Raw genomic sequence first — 27,132 nt, forward strand, 5'->3', positions numbered from 1 at the left:
GCTTAGAGACAGGAGGTCCTAGGTTCAATTCTGGCCTCAGACACTTCCTCGTTGTGTGACCCTGGGCAAATCACTTAACCCCATTGCCTAGCCCTTACCACTCTTCTGCATTGGAACCAATACATTGTATTGATTCTAAGGTGGGAGGTAAGAGTTTAAAAAAAAAAAGACTTAAGTTGGTAAAGGTAGCTTCTAGAACCACTTTGTCTTCCTCTATTCTCAGATTGTTGATGCAATAAATTTTTCTCTTTTTAGTTATCAGATTCTTTTCCCTCTTTTGCTAACAGGGTTTCCAGATTAGTGACCTAGCTTGCCTAATCCTTTTTGTTGTTATATCTATATCTTACATCAACTGTATAAACCATCTGTCCTAAATCTTCCAGATCATTTTATGATCAAAAGTGTTATATTAATTCTAAGTGGTAAGGGCTAGGCAGTGGGAGTTAAGTGACTTTTCCAAGGTCATATAGGTAGGAAAAAGTGTATTGGATTTCAAATTTTGTTTAATTCGTTCTAAACAGCATTTATTTGGGGTCTGTCAGGCATTTTTTGCTAAGAAGATAAAGACAAAAATAAGAATTCTTGTCCTCAAGGAACTTATATTCTTGGTTGGTGTGGGATGTAGAGCATGAGGGAGGAACTAACATGTACCTATATAAATAAATACAAAGTAAATACAAAATAATATTACTTTTGGGGAAGAGACCAAACAAAGTGAGATTGGGGTGACAGAATTAGGAAAAGCCTCATGTAGGACGTCTCACTTGAGCCAAGCCCTGTAGGAGTCTAGGGATGTCAAGATCCTGACATGAGGAATAGAACATCCCAGGAATTAGCCACAACCTCTACAAAAGTATGGAGGTAGGAGAGGTAATAATGTGTACAAGGAATAGCAAAAAGATTAGCCCAGGAAGGCTAGAGACAATTATAAGGCTGAGGGTTTTGTAGATTTGAATTATTTTGGTTTTTGGTTATTTTGAATCGGCTAGAAAATTTAAACAAACACTCGTTTCTAGTTTTTGGTCATTTGAACTTCAACTTTTAATTTTTCTTTTTTCTGTATTTTAGCTGGAATGTGTTGGGAATGTTGCCAGTGGTTTGTCTGTCATGAGTTGGAGTCCAGACCAGGAGCTTGTTCTTCTTGTTACAGGTTACGTTATTACAGTTTACTTATACTAATCCTCTCATAAAATATGCCAGTTCAATCTGTTGGATTTTCTGGTTGTTTTTTTAATAGGATGACCAGGGGGGAAAGTAGCATAGCATCACAGGCAAGGGCAAATCTCTTGTTTGTGTCTTTAGCCCTGTAAGCAAAATATGCTGCTAAAACTTTATTTTCTTCATTTGTGGAAAGAGAAAATATAAACTGTTTGAATGAGTGAGGTAGCAGTGTATTTTTCTGGTAGAATCACTGTTGGTAAATCATAAGGTGATATTTGTTTTTAATAGACTGGCCTAAACCTACATGCCTAGTCGAGTATTTCAGATCTAGAAATTTTGAGGTGCCAGAGTGAAAGATGCCCTTGTCAATAAATGTAACATATATTAGAATATATTTTGGACTCTGAGGAAGGAGAGCTTCACATAAGGGATAGAGAGCTGGCCTTAAAACTAAAAAGAGCTGGTTTCTGGTCTTACCTCTGATGCCTACTGATTAACTCTCTTACCTAGATACCTGTCTAAAAAATATCAGTTAACCTCTATTAGTAGAGGGAATCTCTTCACTTGGTAATACTGTATCCCAATGAAGTATTTCCTTATTCCTTTAAGTACTAACCATTTATTTGGGGAATAAATATTGTCTTTAGTGAATAACAAAAACCTGGGAAACAAAACAATTTCTTTTTCCTTTTCCTGACAGGCCAACAAACCTTAATTTTGATGACTAAAGACTTTGAACCAATCATGGAGAGGCAAATCCATCAAGATGATTTTGGAGAAAGTGAGCACAAGTCCAACTTTGAAATACCATTTGATCTAATGCTTTTCATTTTCAAAGTTGGGCACTGATGACTTCGCTTTATTGTAAGCAGATAACTGCATGGAATATGAATATCAGATTGATGTGTGAGCATTAGTGAACAACTTGGAGACAGGTTTCAGTTGCAAAAACTTAGCTCCTTATTCACCCCACCCTGGAGAATGCTCCAAGTTGGTTTCTTGGGTAGAAGCCTAAGGAAGAGAGAGAATTTGGAACTAAAAATAAAATTGGATTAAAATTTTTTTAGAAATCAAGAAAATTGAATGGCAGCTGATGAGTTGAAAGCTTGGAAATGAGAGATGTTATTTTTATCTTTTCCAATAATTTATTCTTTGCTCATGGGCACATCAGTTTTTTTAAACCCTTACCTTCCATCTTGGAGTCAATACTGTGTATTGGCTCCAAGGCAGAAGAGTGGTAAGGGCTAGGCAATGCCCAGGGTCATACAGCTAGGAAGTGTCTGAGGCTAGATTTGAACCTAGGACCTCCTGTCTCTAGGCCTGACTCTCAATCCACTGAGCCACCCAGCTGTCCCCACATCATTTTTTAAAATCCTCATTTTTGTGGTAGAGATAAGATTTCCAACCAACCTTACCAGGAAAATTGCTAGATGACTCTATAGAATAGTTTTAAAAGAACAGGGAAATAGAAAGGGCTTCTTTAAATTCTTCATAGTAATAGGCATAGAAACAGGTATTTCAAATGAATCCCTTTGAGTCAATTAAGTGAGACTTCTAAAGGCTTGTATAATTACTGATGAATAGCTTAGATAGGAAAGAATGGAAGTTTTTTTGGCTTAATTATTTTATCTTTTATGTTTTCAAATTTAATCTCTAGGCAAATTTATCACTGTTGGATGGGGTAAAAAGGAGACACAGTTCCATGGATCAGAAGGCAAACAAGCTGCACATCGTAAACAAATGGTAATGATGCCTTTCTATGTGATAATATCTTTCAGTTAATGGGTGATGGTAATGGACATGCAAAGTTAATTTCTTTTTATAAGTTATTACTTTATTTTTAAGTGTACTGGCCAGACCCAAAAGAGTGATGCCTGGGAGTAGTAAGCATATGGTGGAAACAAATGTGATTAACAAATCTGTACTCTATGAAAGTCCCAGGTATCCAACTAATGGTAATTATTTGGTTTTTATGTGCTATTATAAAACCTCAATTCTCTGCATCTGTTGGAACCTCAGAGATAATGAGTCTTGTAACCTTTTAAGAGTCATAATTTTAATAGGATGTGTGTAGCTATGTGACATGTTACAAGCATCTTGAATTAAAATTGTATTCTTTCTCACTTGTGTAAAGTTTATTGAACAAGTTGTTGACAAAGGAGTGTTATTCTTCATTTTAAGGATTTGTGTTTTAAGGTTAATTTTACTCCAAAATCTATAAAGTGTTCACCACTAAAAAACATAGTATAGGAGAAAGAACAATAGAATAAGACTCAAAGGTTTGGGCTTTTATCACTGACTCCAATATCAAAATTATTCTTGCTTCAGGTAAGCCCATGGCCCAGAAATGATCTTTCACTGAAAGTAAGAAAAGCAGTTAAAAACATGTAGTTGATCTATATGCAACAAATAAATGTATTATGGCTTTACTTTAGGGTAGTGAATTTAAAAATTTTTAATTGATGTTTTATTTTTTGATAGCTTATGATTTTTTTGATAGCTTATGATTCAGCTTGGTTGGGCTAAAGCAATTGAGGCACACATAGTTTACTAATACCACTCTGGGTAAAAGTAGACAGGTTTTATCATCATGCAAAATTGACTATAGTCAAATGAGTTATCTGGGAAATGCCATGTAATTTCTTTGGCTACATGATTTATTGAATTTTTTTTCATCAGCTATATTTGACCTTATGTTGTTTCTTAGTTTTTTTTTTTTAAATATATTTTATTTGATCATTTCCAAGCATTATTCGTTAAAGACATAGATCATTTTCTTTTCCTCCCCCCCACCCCCCATAGCCGACGCGTAAGTCCACTGGGCATTAGATGTTTTCTTGATTTGAACCCATTGCTTTGTTGATAGTATTTGCATTAGAGTGTTCATTTAAGGTCTATCCTCTGTCATGTCCCCTCAACCTCTGTATTCAGGCAGTTGCTTTTTCTCGGTGTTTCCACTCCCATAGTTTATCCTTTGCTTATGAATGGTGTTTTTTTTTCTCCTGGATCCCTGAAAGTTGTTCAGGGACATTACACCGCCCCCAATGGAGAAGTCCATTATGTTCGATTATACCACAGTGTATTAGTCTCTGTGTACAATGTTCTCCTGGTTCTGCTCCTCTCGCTCTGCATCACTTCCTGGAGGTTGTTCCAGTCTCCATGGAACTTCTCCACTTTATTATTCCTTTGAGCACAATAGTATTCCATCACCAACATATACCACAGTTTGTTCAGCCATTCCCCAATTGATGGGCATCCCCTCGTTTTCCAGTTTTGGGCCACCACAAAGAGCGCAGCTATGAATATTTTTGTACAAGTCTTTGTGTCCATTATCTCTTTGGGGTACAGACCCAGCAGTGCTATGGCTGGGTCAAAGGGTAGATATTCTTTTGTCGCCCTTTGGGCATAGTTCCAAATTGCCCTCCAGAATGGTTGGATCAGTTCACAACTCCACCAGCAATGAATTAATGTCCCTACTTTGCCACATCCCCTCCAGCATTCATTACTTTCCTTTGCTGTTATGTTAGCCAATCTGCTAGGTGTGAGGTGATACCTCAGAGTTGTTTTGATTTGCATCTCTCTGATTATAAGAGATGTAGAACACTTCTTCATGTGCTTGTTAATAGTTTTGATTTCTTTATCTGAGAACTGCCTATCCATTTCCCTTGCCCATTTATCAATTGGAGAATGGCTTGATTTTTTGTACAATTGATTTAGCTCATTATAAATATGAGTAATTAAACCTTTGTCAGAGGTTTCTATGAAGATTTTTTCCCAATTTGTTGTTTCCCTTCTGATTTTAGTTATATTGGTTTTGTTTGTACAAAAGCTTTTTAGTTTGATGTAGTCAAAATTATTTATTTTACATTTTGTGATTCTTTCTATATCTTGCTTGGTTTTAAAGCCTTTCCCCTCCCAAAGGTCTGACATGTATACTATTCTGTGTTTACCCAATTTACTTATGGTTTCCTTCTTTATGTTTAAGTCACTCACCCATTTTGAATTTATCTTGGTGTAGGGTGTGAGGTGTTGATCTATTCCTAGTCTCTCCCACACTGTCTTCCAATTTTCCCAGCAGTTTTTATCGAATAGTGGATTTTTGTCCCAAAAGCTGGGATCTTTGGGTTTATCGTATACTGTCTTGCTGAGGTCGTTTTCCCCCAGTCTATTCCACTGATCTTCCTTTCTGTTTCTTAGCCAGTACCAAATTGTTTTGATGACTGCTGCTTTGTAATATAGTTTGAGGTCTGGGACTGCAAGGCCCCCATCATATGTGTTTTTTTTCATTATTTCCCTGGATATCCTTGATCTTTTGTTCTTCCAAATGAACTTTGTTATGGTTTTTTCTAAATCAGTGAAGAAGTATTTTGGTAGTTCAATGGGTATGGCACTAAATAGATAAATAAGTTTGGGTAGGATGGTCATTTTTATTATATTGGCTCGTCCTATCCATGAGCAGTTAATGTTTTTCCAATTGTTCAAGTCTAGTTTTAGTTGTGTGGCGAGTGTTTTGTAGTTGTGTTCATATAGTTCCTGTGTTTGTCTTGGGAGATAGATTCCTAGGTATTTTATTTTGTCTAAGGTGATTTTGAATGGGATTTCTCTTTCTAGTTCTTGCTGCTGAGCTGTGTTGGAGATATATAGAAAAGCTGATGATTTATGTGGGTTTATTTTGTATCCTGCAACTTTGCTAAAGTTGTTGATTATTTCAATTAGCTTTTTGGTTGAATCTCTAGGATTCTTTAAGTAGACCATCATGTCATCTGCAAAGAGTGATAACTTGGTCTCCTCCTTGCCTATTTTGATGCCTTCAATTTCTTTTTCTTCTCTAATTGCTACTGCTAGTGTTTCTAGTACAATGTCAAATAGTAGAGGTGATAATGGGCATCCTTGTTTCACTCCTGATCTTATTGGGAATGCATCTAGTTTATCCCCATTGCAGATGATATTAGCTGTTGGTTTTAGATATATACTGTTTATTATTTTTAGGAATGACCCTTCTATTCCTATGCTTTCTAGTGTTTTTAATAGGAATGGGTGTTGTATTTTATCAAAGGCTTTTTCTGCATCTATTGAGATAATCATGTGGTTCTTGCTAGTTTGCTTGTTGATGTGGTCAATTATGTGGATGGTTTTCCTAATGTTGAACCAGCCCTGCATCCCTGGTATGAATCCTACTTGATCATGGTGAATGATCCTTCTGATCACTTGCTGGAGTCTTTTTGCTAGTATCCTATTTAAGATTTTTGCATCTATATTCATTAGGGAGATTGGCCTATAGTTTTCTTTCTCTGTTTTTGACCTGCCTGGTTTTGGAATCAGTACCATGTTTGTGTCGTAAAAGGAGTTTGGTAGAACTCCCTCTTTGCTTATTATGTCAAATAGTTTGTATAGTATTGGGGTTAACTGTTCTCTGAATGTTTGATAGAATTCACAGGTGAATCCATCAGGCCCTGGGGATTTTTTCTTAGGAAGTTCTTTGATGGCTTGATGGATTTCAATTTCTGATATGGGATTATTTAAGAATTCTATTTCCTCTTCTGTTAGTCTAGGCAGTTTGTATTTTTGTATATATTCATCCATTTCTCCTAAATTGGTGTATTTATTGCCATATAATTGGGCAAAGTAATTTCTAATGATTGCCTTAATTTCCTCCTCATTGGAGGTGCTGTCCCCCTTTTCATCTTTAATGCTGTGAATTTGCTTTTCTTCCTTCCTTTTTTTAATTAGATTGACCAGTACTTTGTCTATTTTGTTTGTTTTTTCAAAGTACCAGCTTCTTGTCTTATTTATTAAATCAATAGTTCTATCACTTTCGATTTTATTAATTTCTCCCTTAATTTTTAGGATTTCTAATTTGGTTTTCTGCTGGGGGTTTTTAATTTGATCGCTTTCGAGTTTTTTCAATTGCATTTCCAGTTGATTGATCTCTGCTCTCCCTTGTTTGTTAATATGAGCTTTCAGGGATATGAATTTGCCTCTGATTACCGCTTTGGCTGCATCCCAAAAGGTTTGAAAGGATGTTTCGCCATTGTCATTTTCCTTGATGAAATTATTAATTGTTTCTATGATTTCTTCTTTAGCTAAACGGTTTTGGAGTATCATATTGTTTAATTTCCAATTGGTTTTAGATTTGGTTTTCCATGTACCATTACTAATCATTATTTTTATTGCCTTGTGATCTGAGAAGGCTGCATTCATTATTTCTGCTTTTTTGCATTTGTGTGCTATGTTTCTGTGACCTAATGTATGGTCAATTTTTGTGAATGTGCCATGTGGTGCTGAGAAGAAGGTGTATTCCTTTTTATCCCTATTTATTTTTCTCCATATGTCTATTAATTCTAATTTTTCTAAGATTTCATTCACTTCTTTTACCTCTTTCTTATTTATTTTTTGATTTGATTTATCTAAATTTGATAATGGTTGGTTTAAGTCTCCCACTAGTATGGTTTTATTGTCTATTTCTTCCTTCAATTCTCCTAGTTTCTCCATTAGAAATTTGGGTGCTATATTATTTGGTGCATACATGTTGATTAATGATATTTCCTCATTGTCTAGAGTCCCTTTTAACAAAATATAATTACCTTCCCTATCCCTTTTGATCAGGTCTATTTTTGCATTGGCTTTATCAGATATCATGATTACCACTCCTGCCTTCTTTCTATCAGTTGAGGCCCAGAAGGTCTTACTCCATCCTTTAATTCTGACCTTGTGGGTGTCAACCCGCCTCATGTGTGTTTCTTGAAGACAACATATGGTAGGGTTTTGGATTCTAATCCATTCAGCTATTCGTCTACGTTTTATGGGTGAGTTCATCCCATTCACGTTCAAAGTTATGATTGTCATTTGTGGACTCCCTGGCATTTTGATTGCCTTCCCTAATTCTAACCTTTTCTTCTTCAGCTCTACCTTTTAGTCCAGTGATTTACTTTGAATCAGTCCCCCTTGTCCCCTCCCTTGATGTTTCCCTTTTTAGTCCCTCCCTTTTTGTTCCCTCCCCCTCCCCCCTCTCTTTCCCTCCCTTTTTGTTCTCCCTCTCCCCCTCCCCCCCTTGGTTTTCCCTTCTCCTTACCCTTGTTGGGTAAGATAGAATTCAAGATCCCAATGGATCTGGATGTTTTTCCCTCTCAGAGTTGATTTCCCTGAGATTGAGGTTTAAGTAACCCCCCCCCCCCCTCTCTTCCTCTCCTTCTTATAGGAGTTTTCTTCCCCTCCCCTTCCCCTGTGAATCTTTGTGTGAGAACCATTATTCTATTTGGTCTTTCTTTACCCCCTATTTATACATTACATTTTCCCCACATATTAGTATACATAGGTTGATATAAATGTAGTCCTTATAGAAGAGAGTTTGAGTAAAAGAAGATAACATTTTTCCCCTTTCCTTAATATTTACCTTTTCAGGTATTCCTTGCTCTTTGATTTTCGGTATCAAACTTTCCACAGAGCTCTGGTCTTTTCTTTGCAAAAAGTTGGAAGTCTTCTATTTTGTTGAATGCCCATACTTTCCCTTGGAAGTATATAGTCAGTTTTGCTGGGTAGCTGATTCTTGGTTGGAGACCCAGCTCTCTTGCCTTTCTGAAGATCATGTTCCATGCCTTACGATCATTCAGCGTAGAACTTGCAAGGTCTTGTGTGACCCTGATTGGCATTCCTTTATATCTAAATTGTCTTTTTCTGGCTTCCTGTAGGATTTTTTCTTTTGTTTGATAGCTTTGGAATTTGGCAATTACATTCCTGGGAGTTGTCTTTTGGGGGTTTAGTGTAGAAGGTGTTCTGTGAGCTCTGTCAGTGGATGTATTGCCCCCTTGTTCCAGAATCTCTGGGCAATTTTCTTTGATTATATCTTGTATCACCATGTCCAGTTTGGTGTTTATTTCTGGCTTTTCTGGGAGTCCAATTATTCTTAAATTTTCTCTTCTCCCCCTGTTTTCCAGATCTATCACCTTGTCGGTGAGATATTTTATGTTCTCTTCTAATTTCTTGGTGTTTTGGCTTTGCTTTATTAGTTCTTGCTTTAAAGCCTGGTTTTCTTTTACAGTTTGGTCAAACTGGTTTTGTAGATGCGTGAATTTCTTTTGCATCATTTCCCACTTTTCCTCCCAGAGGGCTTCCATCTTTTTGGTCCTTTCTGATTCAAATTCTTCATGGGTTTGTGGAGAGTTTCTATTTCCTTTGGAAGATTTTGGAGAATTTTCTTGTATATCTTCTTCTATCTGCTCTGTATTTTGTATTTTGGCTCCATAGAATGTGTCCAGAGTCGCCCCTTTCTTCTTATTTTTCTTGGTATTTTGGGGCTTCTGTGCTTCTGTGGAGTTTGTCATCTCTGAACGTGGAGGATTGGCTTTTCTTGTCTTTGTCTGGTGATCAGAGGCTTTAGTCCTGGGCAGATGTTGGTTCTATGAGCGTTCCCTGGGTTAAACTGAATATGCCTCACTGGAACTGGAATGGAAGGGTCGGACCACGAGGCCACACTCTCCCCCTGGCTCGATTTCCGGAAGTTGCCTTCAGAATCCCTGGCCGTGAGGCTGTTTCCTCGGCCTGCGGGGGGATGGGCTGCCGCTTCCCCAAGCTCCGAGAGCACAGACTTTCACTGAGACTTGGATAGCAGGATCCAGCCCGTGAGGCTGTCTTGCCCGCCCTGAGGGTTGCTGTTGTTTTGACCAGCTCTTTGCAGCGGAGGCCCCAGGCAGTAACTTTCACCCAGACCGACAGGCTCTCTGCAGCGGAAGCCCCAGGCAGTAACTTTCACCCGGACTGGGACTTGGGTAGAAGACCCTGAGGGTTGTTGTTCCTCAGACCCTGCTCTCTGAGCCCGGCGCGGCTGCCGCTTCCGGGAGCCTTGGACTCTGCGCTCCTACCCCTGAGGTCCGAGGGATCTCGGGTTCTGGCTTTTAAGGGGAGCCGTACCTTTTGAACCGGGTCCAGGTCCAGGAGGAGGGTTCCCAGGGTCTGTGCTGTTGATCGTTTTGAATTTCGGCGCCTTAGGAGCTTCTAGTTTGAGATCGGTCGGGAAGGGTTTTCCGGAGATCTGAACTTCAGCTTTCTCTAAGCCGCCATCTTAACCGGAAGTCCCTGTTTCTTAGTTTTAAGTGGCAGTGTCGCCCTTTAAAAAATAGACACAGTTCAACTGACTATTCATTAAATATTTTTGTTTTCCAATAAATATTGGGCTAGGGAGGCAATAGGAGGTCCTAGGTTAAAATCTAGCCTCAGACACTTCCTAGCTGTGTGACCCTAGGCAAGTCACTTAACCCCCATTGCCTAGCCTTTACCACTCTTCTGCCTTGGAACCAATACACAGGATTGACTCTAAGATGGAAGGTAAGGGTTTAAAAGAGATAAAATAAAATAAATAAATATTGGGCTAGAAATAGGAGTACCCTCACATTTTTTTCTCTGAAAACCACTCTCATACAAGTTGATTTAAGTGCTCTATTTTAGTTGAGTGTGTTCTGTGACACTGTGTGCAATAAATTTAAGTAAGTAAGAATCTCACAAAAAATTTTCCAACATGCTATGCATTTTAAGCCATGGGGATTCACAGTATTTTATTGATGATCAACATTTCCTTTATTTCCCTTTTTCAAATCATGTAAAAGTGTTCATTTTATTTTTTAAGGTTAATACAGTCTTTTAAAAAATCTTTCACTTAACACAAATTGAAAACTTTATAGTATGATTTCTTTGATGTAACCAAATCCTTTTTATTTCTTGTGTGTTCATATAATATTTATAGATTAACACTGGTTCCTTAGAGCTGGTACTCTAAGCATGAACCACTTGAGGATAAGAGATTGAGGATGAAAGGTCTTTCAGGAAGAGAGATAGAGATAGAAAGGGAGGAAGTTAAAGTTGGGCTTGGCCAGAGGCCAAGCTCCAGGAAAGACAGAGACAGGTGAGGGGTGATAAGGTAAAGAGGGCTGGCTCTCTGTGGAGCTCCTATTTATTATTATTGAGATGCAAATGTACACAATGTATATTGATGAATACATAGTGGATTGCCATTGGTCAATTGTAAATTATGACAAGGTATAGGTGTGGTTTGTCTCAGCCAGGTGAGCACAAAGAAACCTGATTTCACACCTAATCCTGGGGGACACTGGGAACAAGGGTCAAAGGCTTTACTTGCCATGCACAGGACTGAGCATGCACTCTCCTAAGACAATCTTTATATTTTAACTATTTCCCTTGACCATATATAGGTATGGACTGATACAATTAGAGTGACTTCCTTGAAATTCCTAACCAATATTGATTTTCCCATCTTTTATCATTTTTGTCAATCTGCTTTGTGTGATTTAAAGCTCAAAAATATTTTAATTTGTATTTCTCTTATATTTGATTTAAAATAGTTTTCATACAATTTAAAGATTATATTTGTTTTTGAAACTGCTTATATTATATTCTCTGACTACATAAAATTTAATTTCAAAAATTAAAAAAAATATTTATAGATTAAAATATTTCACTGTATTTTGACTTAGTTTTTCTTTACAGTATATATATAGTGAATCCTGTCCCCTTCATTTCTCCCCCCATTTTTACCAACTATACACATTGGTATATTTTCTTCAAGAAATGTGATGTCTTCAGGGTCTCAGGTTATATATAGCACAGGTACGGTTTTAGTACTTTTCACCCCACCCCCCAGATATACACACAGAGTAGAAATGCCCCATTTTATCAAGGGTTAATATATTGATGTACAAATGGTTGTGGACACAACCAGAAAACATTCAATTTTATTTCATGCCTATTCATTTCATACTCTTTTCCAGTGTTAGAATTGCTCATTGCTTTCATTATTTCTTATGATCTCTGCTCTTATTGCTACTTATAGCAGCTGTCTTCTTTGTGTGTGTGTCTCATTTCTTCTCCCGTGCTTCTTGTCTTTCTATTTTTAAAAAGTGTCTGTCAGTAGATACCAACGGTTACCACATACCACAACTGCATTACTGAGGATGAACTGAACCTCTTTGGGAGGCAGTTTGTCAGAGCAGTTAAAATATTGGACATGGAGTTAGGGAAACTTGAGTTTTTATCCCATCTCAAATACTAACTGATGTGACTGTAGACAAATCATTTGACCTTTCTCAGCCTATTTCCTCATTGACAAAATGAGGATAATAATAGTACCTACCTCACAGGATTATTATGAGATTGTTAGATAAGATAATATACATGAAGTGCCTTGCAAACTTTAAAAAACTGCTTAAGTGAGAGATACTAACTATTGTTATGATTTTTTTGGATATACTTTTCACTTCTAAGAGTCTTCCCTGTGTTATTTCATTCTCATTAGTTGTTCAGAATATGCTGCTTCATTGCCAAAGAAGTACTTGCAGTTTTATTTGTTCACTTTTACAGAGACCCGCTATTTCTGAGTACATGCTACTTATGGAAGCTTGAGGGTTCGGGAAGGATAGTTGACCTCCATATAGTTAGGGTTTACTATATATTCAAAATATTTGATTTTTAGTTACTAGAGACTCTTTTATTGGGGGTAGTGAGAAGATAGGGAACAGTGCAAAGATGCATTATTTCAAATATCTAGTTGATATTTTTGTTTCTTTTCTCTTCCTCACCCAGAATGAACAGCCTGCTTTGCCCTGGGATGATCATAGACCTCAAGTTACCTGGAGGGGAGATGGCCAGTTTTTTGCTGTGAGTGCTGTTTGTCCAGAGACAGGTATGGATATGAACTGCATCCATAAGAATTCTTTTTAAAATTTAATTTTATTAGTAAATTCAAGAAATTATCCCTCATTTCATTTTCAGATAATTTTTCTAATTGTAAATGATTATACGTATGAATGCTAAAGAATGGAATCTAAGTGATGAAAGGAGAATCAAAAATTCATTTAGTCCAAAGTCATATATTTGAAGGGCTATCATATCTCCCCTAAGTCTTCTCTATTCCAAGGTAAATAGTAATTGAGTCAACAATTATTTATTGAGCAGCTACTATATAAAAAACTGGAGGGCAGCTAGTTGGCTCAGTGGATTAAGAGCCAGGCCTAGAGATGGGCTGTCCTAGGTTCAAATCTGGCCTCAGACACTTCTCAGCTATGTGACCCTGAGCAAGTCTCTTAACCTCATTGCCTAGCCCTTACCACTCTTCTGCCTTGGAACTAATGCACAGTATGGATTCCAAGATGGTAGGTAAGGGTTTAAAAAAACAAACAAAACAAAAAACACTGCTTGACACTGTGAGGGATACATAGTTGAATAAAATAGGAATCTCTTAAGAATTTTCCTTCATCTATCACTTACATGGCATATTTTCAAGACTGCCCTCCCTGTTGATTATTTTGACAGTCCCTTATAAAGTAATTCTCTTCTCTCTCTTCTTCTTCTTAATTTCTGCTCTCTATTGTAATTAAACCACCATAAAAATCCCAAACTGACTTGAGTATTTTATTGGGATTGAATTAATCCCTGGCAACCACTAGTATAATATATTCAGTCAATAACCCCTAATTTTACCCTTAACAATTGCCTAATCCTTACCACTCTTCTGCCTTAGAACCAATACACAGTAGTGATTCTAAGACAGAAGGTAAGGGTTTAAAAAAAAGAGAGAGAAGAAACAAGTTTCTAATATTAAGTTTCTGAGAAACTAAAATCTGACTGATAACTAAAGGCAAATAAATCAGAGAGTAAGAGAGAAAAGTACATACTTTTTCTGAGTCACCATACCATTTTTTTTTAAACCCATACCTTCTGTCTTGGAATCAATACTGTATATTGATTGGTTCCAAGGCAGAAGAGTGATAAGGGTAAGCAATGGGAGTTAATTGATATGCCCAGGGTTACACAACTGAGAAGTGTCTGAGGCCAGATTTGAACCTAGGACCTCCCATCTCTGGGTCTGGCTCTCAATCCACCAAGCCACCCAGCTGTCCCCTCCTCTCTTTTCAATGAGTGTTTGTCTCTAAATTCTAAAAGGATTGATGATCTAGCAAGGAACTGTGAAACTATTTGTGTGTAAATTATGTTTGGAAATTAATTTTAGACTTTTCATTCATAAAGGGATTCCTCAAAAACATGCTGAATTGATCATAATTTGTAGCTTCCCCTCTTCATTTCTTTCCTCTCGCCCCCAATTCTATTCTTCTTTAATCTGGATTCAGTGATCAACTGAGTAACTGACTTAGCTACTCTCAGCTATACAATGATCCAGGACAATTCTGAAGGACTTAGGACAAAGAATCCTGTCCACCTCCAGAGAAAGAACTGTTGGAGTCAGAATGCAGATGAAAAAATATGATTTTTCAATTGTTTGTTTTGGACATTTTGGTTTTATAAGATTACTCACTAACAAAAATGAACCCTAGGGGACAGCTGGGCAGCTCAGTGGATTGAGAGCCAGGCCTAGAAATGGGAGGTCCTGGGTTCAAATCTGGCCTCAGACACTTACTAGCTGTGTGACCCTGGGCAAGTCACTTAACCCCCATTGCCTGGCCCTTACCACTTTTCTGCCTTGGAACCAAAGAAAGTATTGATTCTAAGACAGAAGATGAGTATTAAAAAAATGAACAATATGGAACTATACTTGATAATACATGTATAACCCAGATTGAATTGCCTGCCAGTACCAGGAGGGGGAAAGGAAGAGAGGGAAATAAGTTGAATTATATAACTTAGGAAAACTTGTGGAAATTTGTTATAACGTAATTATCAATAAACAAATAAAAAAATAGAAAAAAAATAATTCAATCATTTTCAAACCATTTGCTCTATAGGGGCTCGGAAAATCAGAGTATGGAACAGAGAGCTTGTTTTACAATCAACCAGTGAGCCTGTTGCAGGACTAGGACAAGCTCTGGCCTGGAAGTAAGTAGAGGCTGCTTTGATTGATAGCTCATAGTTTCTTCAAAACCTTGATTTTTTTTTCTGAACTCTTATTAAAATTCTCTTGAGGATAGCCATGTAGAAATGGAATGCTTTTGAATTTTATGTCTTTTCTTGTAGTTAGTCTTTGCTAAGGTTTGACCTTAGTGCCATTTGTAGATTTCATTTAGGTAAAGTTCAAAGATTTGCTTTTGATTTTCACTTCTCCATCAAAAATCTGTCTTGAAAAACATATTATGTATGTTATTTCATTTATTAGCATACTTTAATCTCTTCCATTTAAGTTCTCAAAACAGTCTAGTTCCTGGTCAAGAAAAAGTTCCTTAAGAGGTACCATCAATTGAGATAACACAGGATATTCCAGAAGTCTTAGTGCAATTTTAGCTTTTATAGTTTATATGAAGTGCTTTGCAATCCTTAAAGAGCTATATAAGTGTTAACTTCTTATTTCCATGGCATATAATAATGTTTGAACTTCTAGCTATCCAAAATTTGTTTCTATTGCCCTTGCCTCTTCTTAGATAACAAGAAAAAGGAGCAAGATCTATATTTTAGTTCTAACTACCCAAGAGATATCATACAAGAGGTCCTGGTCTGCACTTTGCAACCAGATTGAAATGTAATTGGGAAATATTAAAAAAAAATATATAGTATAGAACATAGTTAATTTTAATATATGGCCCTCATGTATAGTTTAATGGCCTCCATTTCTATTTGAGTTGGACTGATTTACTTCATTCTGTGAGGCAAACAAGAGAACTGAACCAACCTTTGTAAAAGATTTATTTTTAAACTATGTTGTTTTGGTCATACTTCTATCACCAAATCATAGAATTGTACACTTCTCTTTTTTTTTATAACATATAAATCTTTCACAAGAGGAATATTTCATTAAATAGCAGAGTGGATTAAAAATCACTGTTTTAATTCTGTTTTGTTTACATGAAATTGAAGAGCTTTGCCCTGAACAAAATTAATGCAATTATGATAAGAAAGGAAGTGATCAACTGAAAAAAAAAAACCCTTTATATCATAATCTCTGATAAGGGTCAGATATCCAAAATTTGTATAAGCTAATGGGAATATATATAAGACCCCAACCTAGAAATAGTCAAAAGATATCAACATACAGTTTTAAAAAGAAGACTTGCAAGACTATTAACAGTCATAGGAAAGGATGCTCTACATTATTGATAAAAAGAGAAATGTAAAAGAAGATAACCCTGAAATTTTACCTGGCAGCCAGAGATGACAAAGCATGAGGATAGTCTGTGGGGGTGGGGGTTGACAAGCATATTGATACAGTATTGTATATACTATTCTGAGCACAAAACAAGTAGTTTTGAATTTATCCAACTCAGAATTCAGTTTTGAATTATTCAAATAAACTAAAACATCCATATAGCTTTCAAAGTTACATACTGAATTTATTATAATAAAGCAAAAGCAAGCAGTTCATAATAAGAAATTAAAAATTTTGCTTACAATCCTTTTTCAGTTATACTTAGTAGTGTATATGAAAATTCTCATAGAGAGGAGCAATTGAAACAAGGAAAATTCTGAGTTGATTGTTTTAAGGTCTTATAAGAAATCTTAAGAAATGAATGTAGCCTCCATTGATTTGGAGATCTTATGAGAGTATGATTTAAGTGAATGGTGAATCTTTAATGGTTGTAAAGGAAACAGAATATTTTGGACCCATGACTGAGCCAATTAAGCCATGAAGATTTTATGTAAATTTAAAACTTTAAAAATTAATATCACTTTTTTCACCCTACTAATCCCCAAAATATTGTCTCTTGTAAAAAGTACAATGAAGAAAAAAGTCATTGACCATGTATGATAAAGTATATCTCATTCCATACCTATAGTTCACTGTCCCTCTGCCAAAAGGCATGTTTTACACTCAAACATCTTAAGTTATGAAATTTAACATAAGATAAGTTATGATGTCCTTTAATGTTATTTTCCTCTTTATTCTTATCGTCGTGTAATTATTACTCTAGTTCTGCTAATTTCTGTCAGTTCATACATATGTTTGCTTTGGAACATACACCTATTCTGTCTCCCAACTGTGTCTGAATTCTTTACATTTGGTATTTATTACAGTAAGAAAATATTTCACTCGATTCATATACCATAGTTTGTGCAGCAGTTTCCCAATAAGTGGGTACCCATTTTACTTCCACTTTCTTTGCTGTTGGGAAAATCTCTTGGCTTTATTGTAATACTCTTGTTTTGCTTTAAGGCCTTCTGGTAGTTTGATTGCATCTACACAGAATAAACCTAACCAACATGATGTTGTGTTTTTTGAAAAAAATGGACTTCTTCATGGAGATTTTATACTTCCTTTCCAGAAAGGTCAGGTAAAGGTGAGTAGGTACATGATGAATTAATATTGAGCTTACCATGTTGAGAAAATGTTCCATAACTATAGGAAAGGTTTGTGCTTACTTTTGGTGTAAACAGAAAAGTCATTTATTAAAGGGTATTAATTTAATTATTGCTAAAGACATGAATTCTTAAGGAAAACAAATCAACCATAGCTAGTATTCCATTCAGCAGTCATTTATTATGACCTTCTTTAAATCACTGTGCTGGGTACATGATTTTTTTTTTTTAAAGAGGTTTTTTTACAGAGTAAATTTATTTTTAAAAATGAGATGTCCTATTCCTTGATTATATTGAAAGCGATAAGATTAATTTTTGCCTTTTGTCATATGCCTGATATCATGGTTTAGTGATAACAGTTGCTTTTGGAATTCATTTACATGTCTATTAAATACTTTTTGACTTTTCAGAATTCTTTCCCTTGAATGTTATGAACTCTTTCTCATAGAAAGAGCTATACTTATAGCTGTGGAGCAGCTATAGATCGCATAATCAGTTTAGCTGTTCTTTTGTTGATTCTCTACATTTCTTCATCTTAATTGCCTTTGTAATGGCTTTTTGCTATACCTGAAAGGCAAATCAAATTAATACGCATTTATTTCAAGTCTGTCACGTGCTAAGAATTGAACTACACCTGAGAATGCATTTTCTCTTCAAACTGACAGGGCTAAAGTACTGTCTTCTACATGAAACCTTTCCTGATTCCCTGAACTGCTTGGGCCCCTCCTTCCCAGTATCATCTTCTTTGTATCTAAGTACTTTGTGTATATATGTATTGGTTAACTTTATATTGATGCTGTGTATGTATAAGTAATCATTTTCTCCTCCGGTGAAATGGAAACCTCTTGCAAGTAGGAATTGTTTTATTCTTTGTACTCTCATGTTTGACACATGTTGCTTAGTCATTCAGTCACGTCCAACTCTTTGCAAACCCCATGGACCATTTCACTATAGGGTTTTCTTAGCAAATATCATGGACTGGTTTGCCATTTGCTTCTCCAGTATTTTTTGTTTGTTTTTTACTTTTCAGTAATGTTTTCTTTTCCCAATTACATATAAAATTTCCTTCTCCAGTCTTAAGCAGACAGGAGTTAAGTGACTTGCTCAGGATCACACAGCTAGTATCTTAGGTCAGATCTAACTCTGGTGTGACTCCAGGCACAGTGATCTATTTGTTCCACCTAGTATCTCACCTGATATAGTGCATGTTTGATGAATGCTTGCTAGTTGGTTAAAATACAGATTTTATGAATAAGTAAGTGCTTACTTAGTAGGTTAGTTGACTTCTCTTAAGAATTAATCTTAGAGGGGGCAGCTGGGTGACTCAGTGGATTGAGAGTCAGGCCTAGAGATGGGAGGTCCTAGGTTCAAATCTGACCTCAGACACTTCCCAGCTGTGTAACCCTGGGCAAGTCACTTAACCCCCATTGCCTAGCCCTTACCACTCTTCTGCCTTGGAGCCAATACACAGTATTGACTCCAAGATGGAAGGTAAGGGTTTAAAAAAAAAAAAAGAATTAATCTTAGAGTTGAACTAGTTCAAAACTATTTGGTTTATGCAGATCTAAAGAGTTTTGCTTGTAGAGTGCATGGGACTATTATGTAGGATACAGGCCCTTATTCTGAGGCTCAGTGTTTTATACTCAAAATATATAGACATATGCATCCAGTCATGCTTTTCTCTAAACTCTTCAGCCTAATTTGTTTACTGTTTGTAGCAGGTCAAGTACAGTTTTAAAAAACATCTATTAAAGGGGGCAGCTGGGTCGTTTAGTGGATTGAGAGCCAGGCCTAGAGATGGGAGTCCTGGGTTCAAATCTGACCTGGGCAGTCACTTAATCCCCATTGCCTAGCCCTTACCACTCTTCTGCCTTGGAATCAATACTTAGTATTGATTTTAAGATGGAAGGTAAGGGTTAAAAAAACCTATTAATATGTAATCTTATTCTTTTCTTTGTATGTGAAAACATTCATTGATGTTTGCAAGGTTCATAATAACCTTTTTCCTTAAGAAAATGCCAAGTTGAATATATTTATTTGAATTAATTTTTTCCTTTTTGGATGCTCGTAATTTTGCTGCTCTGGCAAAGAGAGATAGATTGTTGAAATGTGAATATGTACTTTCATATCATCCCCTTTCATTTCAACTGACATAAAACCTACCACATGAAGTGAATTGTTTTGGAAAATGGTGTCTGGGGAAAGAGAGAAATTTATTTTATCATTAATTTTACAAGATTAATAACCTCATTGCCAAAGCCATTCACCAGTTAAAAATAAGATACCACTTTTGAAATCAGTTTAGTCAGCCCTGAGGCATTACTTAAGATCTTGTCATCTAAGCAGCCTTGAAGTTCTTGGAACCCTTGATTTGTATAAAGGAACAGAAATGCTTCCAATGTTGATTGAAATATTTGGGTTTTGAAAACTTGAATGAGAAGTCAATAAAACTTAAAAGTACAATAACAACAGAATTTTTCTTATCAGGTAAATGAGCTACTATGGAATTCAGATTCCACAGTCCTTGCACTTTGGCTTGAAGACCTTAGCTATGAAGAGAATGCAGGACCAGCATCCTATGGTAAGAAAGTATAGAATCACAGCTTTATTTCTCCTGAGTATGGATAAAAATATTAGTATGGTGGGAAGGACAAGAGATCTCTTTTTAATTTTTTAAAATATACTTTCTTTTACCAATCACATGTAATAAGAATTTTCCATCTAAGTTTTCTGAAGGTATAAGATCCAAATTGTCTCTATTCCTCTTCTCCTAACCCTTCCAGAAGATAGTAAACAATTTGATCTGGGTTATACATGCATTATCATGCAAAACCTATTTCTATGTTGTTTATTATTATAAGAGAATATTCAGTCAAATATTGAATATAAAATCAACCTCCCCCAAATGAAAACCTAAATAAATTAAAGTGAAAAATAGTATGCTTTGATCTGTATTCTAGCTCCCACACAGTTCTTTCTCTGGAGGTAGATAGTATTCTATGTCATAAGTCCTTCACAATTGTCCTGGATCATTATATTGCTGAAGTCTTTCACAGTTGATCTTCCTACAGGATTGCTGATACTGTGAACAATGTTCTCTTGGTTCTGCTTATTTCACTCTTCATCAGTTCACATAGGACTTTTCAGCTCTTTCTGAAATCATCCTGCTCATCATTCCTTACAGAACAATAGTATTCTATCACCATCATATACCACAATTTGTTCAGCCATTCCCCAATTGAAGGGCATCCTTTTAGTTTCCAGTTCTTTGCCACCACAAAAAGAACAGTTATAAATATACTGTGACTATTTCTGACCATATTCCATTCTAGTGCTTAGTTTCTTGCTTTTTCAGGCCAAATGGCTTAAAGAGATGTCATTGCCCATAGTATTATACTCCAATAAATAATAGGAAATATGGTCTTTCTAGTCAAGTCTGTACAGTTTATAACAGCCCTTTTGTTTTCTCTTCCAGTTCAGCTATGGACAGTTGGAAACTATCACTGGTATCTTAAACAGAATCTGCACTTTAGTAAAAACAAAAGGAGCAAGATTGTGTCCCTTACCTGGGACCCAGTGACTCCATACAGATTACATGTCCTCTGTCAAGGATGGCATTACCTCTGCTATGATTGGTATTGGAATACTGACCGGAGCACAGGAGAAAATGCATGTGACCTAGCAAGTGTAGCAGTCATTGATGGAAGTAAGTCCCCCTTTTGGAAGGTTTGATATTCCTTCTGAGTAAACTGCTATACAGAGAGCAAAAACAGGAGGATCTAATGATTAAAACAATGGAAGGGGAAATCTTGAGATTTCACTTTTTGTTCCCTCTTGGGTCAAAGTTACTCAGTGCCTTTGTTTCTTCATGTTATATGTATTAAACCTAGCCTCCAATGCAAATTATAAGGATTGTTTCCAAAACCTGCTGTGTCTTTTTTCCAAAGATATTTCCAAAGCATGTTGAGACTTTTTTGGGAAAAAACTGCCATTTGATTAGAGAACTTGTTTGCTATTTAAAAAAAGGGAATGCTAATTTCTTATTAATATAAAATATAATTTGAGATAATTGATGGCAAATTGCCTGTAATGCAGGAAACTTTTATTATAACACTACTCTTGAGGTTTAGGAATTATACCTGCTTTATAGATTGTTATAGTGAAAAAAAATTACTATAAAGTACTATGTACATAAGAAACTATCTGATGTGCTATAACCATAATAATAATAAACAATAATAGTATAAAGTTTGTAAACATCTTACCAGTAACTCATTTGATCCTCAAAACAATCTTGAGAAATGGTTTTATTATGATCCTCATTTTACAAATGAAGAAACTGAGTTTCTTTAGTCACCTAGTAAGTGACTGAAACTAGATTTGAAGTCAGGACTTCTTGACTTCAAGTTTAACACTCTTATCTACTTCACTACTTAGCTACACAATCCATTCAGGCCTTGAGAAATGCTTTATAACAATTTTACTGTATTTCAATATTTATATGTTTTATTTGCAGGCTTTGATTCAAGGTTTAAAGTTAGAACTCTAATAACTGTAAAGGGGCTTGGCCAATGGCACATGAGACTTCAGGGCTAAATATAGTTTAGGAGCAGGTTTAGAGATTATAGTTCAGAATAATGAGATTAATTTTAATAGGGATAAGGTATATGAATAGCTAGGTTGCTCAGTGGATAGAGAGCCAGACTCTCAGAGAGCCTGCCTCTAAATTGGTCCTCAGACACTTCCTAGCTGTGTGACCCTGAGCAAGTCATTAAACCTCAGTCATCCTGCCCTTATCACTTTTCTGCCTTAGAATCAATACCTAGTAACAATTCCAACAGGGGAGGCAAGTTTTTTTTTGTTGTTGTTTTGTTTTGTTTTTTTTTATGAAGCCTACACTTAGATGAAAAAACTATACAAGTATAGATGGGGAAAACCTTACTGATGTGAAAAAGCCAGTGCTACATCACAGTTATACAAGGAAGGAAGGAAGGAAGGAAACAAGCATTTATTAAGTGCCAGACTCCAAGCATTGAGGATACAAATACAAGTAAAATAAAAGATTAGCTCCTGTTCTAATAGAGTGGATGAAGATATCTAGTACAAGTGCATGATTTGGAAGTCTGGAAAGTTAGAAGCAAGGCCAGGAGAAAAATGAAATCTAGCTGGCCTGATTTACTCCACAAAGTAAAACCTCAGGAGAAATTTGCCTGAGAGACAAGGGAGCTGGCCTGGCAGGAGTATATTGCTGGATGAGAGAGGTTAGTATTCAGGGCAAAGTTTGGCAGTTCAGGCACAGAGGCAGAAAGGGCTGTAAATTTCTAAGGAAACAATGCTGATAGGCTTCTTTCCTGTCCCCTCCTCTCCTCTCAACACCTCTTCTCCCCATTGTTCTTCTCTCTTCCTTCCCTTTTTTACTTCTTCCCTTTCCTTGTCTCTTCTTTACAAATTTGATAGACATATCATTTATCACTTTAAATGTTCAATAGCATACAGCTACAGATTGTTGGGGTATTCTACTAGAGATCTTCCAAATTGACCTAGAATCATTAATGACTACTCTGTGGGTCCCCATCATTCAAAAAGTATCAAAATCATCCAACTGTGTGGTCACATCTCCATCCTGACCACAAGAATCACATGAAAATCTTGTGTCAGATGCTTTTGCTAAGATCTAAGTGAATGATATCTTCACCATTCTTCTGATCTGCTACTCTATTTCACCCTGTCAGAAAGTGATTAGGTAATCTGTCAATCAACAAGCATTTATCAATCGCTTACTATGTAAGCTCTAGGGGTACAAAGAAAGACGAATAAAATCCCTTCCCTGTGGGAGTTTACAGTCTATGTAAACTTTAGACACAAGAGTAAATTGGATACAGTCTCAGAGGGAAGGTACTAGTGCTAAGGAGGTCTGGGAAAGGCTTTTTGCAAAATCTGTCCTGACTTGAAGCCACTTTGTATCATTATTTTCTTTTCTTAGATGTTTCCTTTATCAAGAGCCATCTCTTTCCTAATATAGGTTCTAGAGCAAAAGTGTCAAGGACACTGGCCTGTCAGAACCTGTATTTGGGAAATATTTAGTAAAATAAATGGAAATAAAATACAACATAGGTGATGTTAATATGTGATTTTAAAAACAATATACCTTCCATGTCTGTACTGTCTCCCACCCTTTACTTGAGTTTGAATCACTGTTCTAGAGTTTTCTCAATAAGCTTAATGGTTTATAGTTTACAAACAATAAACTTTGCTCCCTTCTTTGAAAATCCTGCAATTTCTTCTTAAAACTCCTGACATACTTGTCTTGTTCTCCATGTACTGAGAGACTGACTAGCTTAACATTTCTCTGGCCATGCCTGGGAGAGGAGAAACCCTCTCAATATAAACAACATTTATTTGGGTACCCTTATCTTATTATTTTATTTAACCTTGTCTTGTTAAAACTAAAGGACACCATAGCTTATCAGCTTGTTATTATGATTTCCTTTACATTTGTTGCCAAGACAGAAAAGGTAAGGTAGCTTTTAAAGGAAAATTAATGGAAATACACTGCTATCTCTAGTATTAGATAAATGCCTACTTTTTAATTAAAATATTGTGTCTAATCCTTTATATACTGATTTGTTTTTTTCCATTGAAGACAAGGTATTGGTGACAGCCTTTCAACATTCTGTGGTGCCTCCTCCTCTCTGTACCTATGAGTTGCTGCTTCCACATCCTGTGAACCAAGTTGCATTCTGCGCACATCCAAAAAGAAGTGGTGACCTTGCTGTTCTAGATGCCAATAATCAGATTTCTATCTATAGATCTGGTATGAGTTTGTTTTGTTTTTTTGTCTTAAATACACAGACTTTTATTTTTCTTTGTTTTATTCTGAAATAGACCTCTTGGCCTTCATCTAAAAGAAAATAAATTCTAGGGTTACGTTTTAGTATATAAAAAAATTGAAAATGTTAAAATTGCCTCTTTCGTGCATTTTGGTATTTTAAGTTTCTGCTAATTTAAAAATAATTCTTATAGAGCATAGAGTGTGATTAGACCCAGAATATACAGTACTATCGGATTCCCTATTTATTAAAACCAAAGTATTAATTTTATATGATGTCTGTACTGAGTTACAATCACTATTGGACATTTTTGCTTAAATTGGGGAGGGATTATACTTTGTGAGGGTGGTTTTTTTAGGTGTTGGGAAGCACCTGCTCTGTCAAAACATTTTATCAGTAATTAAAATTTGATGCTTTTAGATACAGTGGATTAAAATTTGGTTTTGTTTATGATTTATATTGTAATTTTACAAAAGCCTTGACTTGTGCTGTAAAGACTAATTTTTTAAACTGGAAAGTCCTACCTAGTCATTCTCTCAGCTAGTACTTTCTACCCATCCCCTCTTACCTCTCAGCCCTCCACTCCCTTAATAGTTGTTACACAAATGAAAAATAACATAGAAGAGTCATAACTTAGGTTGATCAGCTTCTATGTTTCAATAAAATAAAGATGCTTTAAAAAATTTTAGCCTGTTTTTAAAGAATGTAGCTTCTATCACTTAAGTTATTAAAAAAAGATATTATTTTGCTCTGGATTAGTATCAGCATATGAGAGAGGGAGAGAGTATCTCCTCTGGTTTTTACTCCTTACTGTGTAGTGATGCACCTTATCAAGTAGTTTGGTGGTAATAACGGGAAAATTGTGGTGAGTTGTATTCTTGTGTGTGTAATGATGATGATAATTACATTTGTTTTCTAGGTGGTACTACAGAATTAGACCCCACAGTGAAAATAGGAGCTGTGGGGGGGAATGGATTTAAGGTTTCTGTTACAACACCTCACCTGGAAAAAATATACAAGTAGGCAGTTTTTTTATGATATGCTGGAATGTGGGGAGGGGTGGAACCTGACCTGCTAAGTGTTAAGCCCTTGAGAAAAGTAGTTTCAAAGAATAATTGGTCCAGGCCATTTCCCCTCATCCCTGCTTTCCTCCTTTTTCTTGGTAATAACTGTATGCTTCCTCTCCAGCGTGGGTTCTTTTTACTCAGGACCCTGGAAAGGGTTACAGGGATACAGGGACCAAATTTTTGAATGCTGAAAATGAAAGTCTTTGAGCATTCAAGAATTTGGTATATATTCTCTTTTTCTTACAATTTGCTTTAAAACTGCTAATAAATTATTTCAGATATATAAAATAATTTATATTAAAGTGCTATGAAAATGCAAAATATTATTACATATATGTGTATAATTTACTCAATTGGACTAGTACCAACTGAACTAAAGATGAACTTATTTGAAATACAGAAATTGTAAAAGAAATATGATTATCTGATTATTATGAACAGTACTTACTTCATTATATAGCAAAGTTTTTAACCTGGACTTTGAGAACTTGAATTTTTTGAAGGGGTCCTTAACACAAAAAAGTTAGCCTCTGTCCTTCAATATACAAATGCATTTTTAGCATGTAGGTAGCTTTTCTAGCAGACTTTTACTTTAAAATTGTGCTCGTTCAGATCCATAGTAACTATGAAATTCAAACATATTGTTGAAATATAAAGTTTATTAATGACCTGTAATTCAGGCTCAACCTATTGACCAACTGACCTCAAGCAAGATAATCACCTTCCTTTTAATAGAAGGATAATACATTTCTTTGAGAGAAATGTGCTGTACTGCAGAGATGTCAAAACATGCAGCCCCTCTCGAGTGCTGCCTACAAGAACAAAATGTAATTCAAAAATGTTTTTAAAAATATATTACAACATAGATAATGTTATTGTGGTTTTCTAACTCAATATTCTGCCAGAATCTCTTTCTATCTTGGTTTTACACCACTGGAAAAGAAGATAAAAGCCCAGCTTTTGATTCAGAAAGACCTGGACTCAAAGCATGCTTCTGAAACATACTAGCTGTGTAAACATAGGCAATTACTTGACCTTTGAAAGCTCCAAGTTGACTTGTAGAAGTAATTTCTACATGAGTTTCCTTGCACAGATGAAATCACAAGTTGAAAACAAAAGACTAGTTTGCAAATTACCTTTTCTTTTGGGGAGGTTAGTCATTTTTACTTTTTGGTCCTGATCATTTTTATATTAGAATAATAATACGAGCAGCTAGATTTACATAGCACTTTTAAGGTTTGTGAAGAGATTTACAAATACTTTATCTTCACAGTGTTTTTGGGAAGTAGATGCTATTGTTATTATTATTCCCTTTTTTACAGTTATGGAAACTGAGGCAGCCCTGGGTTAAATGACTTGTCCAAAGCCATTTTTCTGATGACTGTTTGAGGTTGGATTTTGAACTCAGGTCTTAACTCCAAGTCCAAAAATCTTTCTACTAGACCTTCATAGAATTAAAGAGCAATAAAGTTGCTAAGAAAACTGACCAATTTATTCTATTGCAAATTACCATTTATATAAATATCCCATTGATTCAGGTTTCTGTTGGCAAAATTAGATGTTAAATCTGTTTTCTAGAAAAGATTTCATTTACTTTTGCTTGCAGGTAGCCTACAGCCCAGAAGGAAAGCTTTTAAAACCAGTTATCATATTTCTCTGTCATAACTTAGATCAGGTAGGATCCCAGAGCACTACAGTCTAAAAGGTGAAACTTTTTGTAAACTAGTGTTTTTTAGTGGTCTGAGAAATGATACTTTTATACTTTATCATGAAATCAATAGCAAGAGGTTTTGAGTAAGGAAAGGGATTGAAAACTTAAAAAAAATTTT

At 35.8% G+C, this 27,132-nt stretch overlaps 1 protein-coding gene across 4 annotated transcripts in view; it reads left to right on the top strand.

Annotated features, from left to right (window-relative positions):
- Positions 1-27,132, top strand: part of ELP1 (elongator acetyltransferase complex subunit 1) — a 105,212-nt gene that overhangs the window by 10,609 nt on the left and 67,471 nt on the right. For all 4 annotated transcript variants that reach the window (XR_008913576.1, XR_008913575.1, XM_001362098.4 and 1 more), the window contains exons 4-13: positions 1,069-1,150; positions 1,862-1,942; positions 2,819-2,904; positions 12,751-12,850; positions 14,907-14,997; positions 17,264-17,387; positions 19,894-19,987; positions 20,882-21,112; positions 24,050-24,220; positions 25,156-25,255. Coding sequence is in view for 2 of the 4 variants with exons in the window: in XM_001362098.4 (XP_001362135.2) it covers positions 1,069-1,150; positions 1,862-1,942; positions 2,819-2,904; positions 12,751-12,850; positions 14,907-14,997; positions 17,264-17,387; positions 19,894-19,987; positions 20,882-21,112; positions 24,050-24,220; positions 25,156-25,255 (1,160 nt within the window). In the remaining 2 variants the exon portion in view is untranslated. The remainder of the gene's footprint in view (positions 1-1,068; positions 1,151-1,861; positions 1,943-2,818; positions 2,905-12,750; positions 12,851-14,906; positions 14,998-17,263; positions 17,388-19,893; positions 19,988-20,881; positions 21,113-24,049; positions 24,221-25,155; positions 25,256-27,132) is intronic.

Source organism: Monodelphis domestica, chromosome 7, assembly GCF_027887165.1.
Source record: "Monodelphis domestica isolate mMonDom1 chromosome 7, mMonDom1.pri, whole genome shotgun sequence".
NCBI lineage: Eukaryota > Metazoa > Chordata > Mammalia > Didelphimorphia > Didelphidae > Monodelphis > Monodelphis domestica.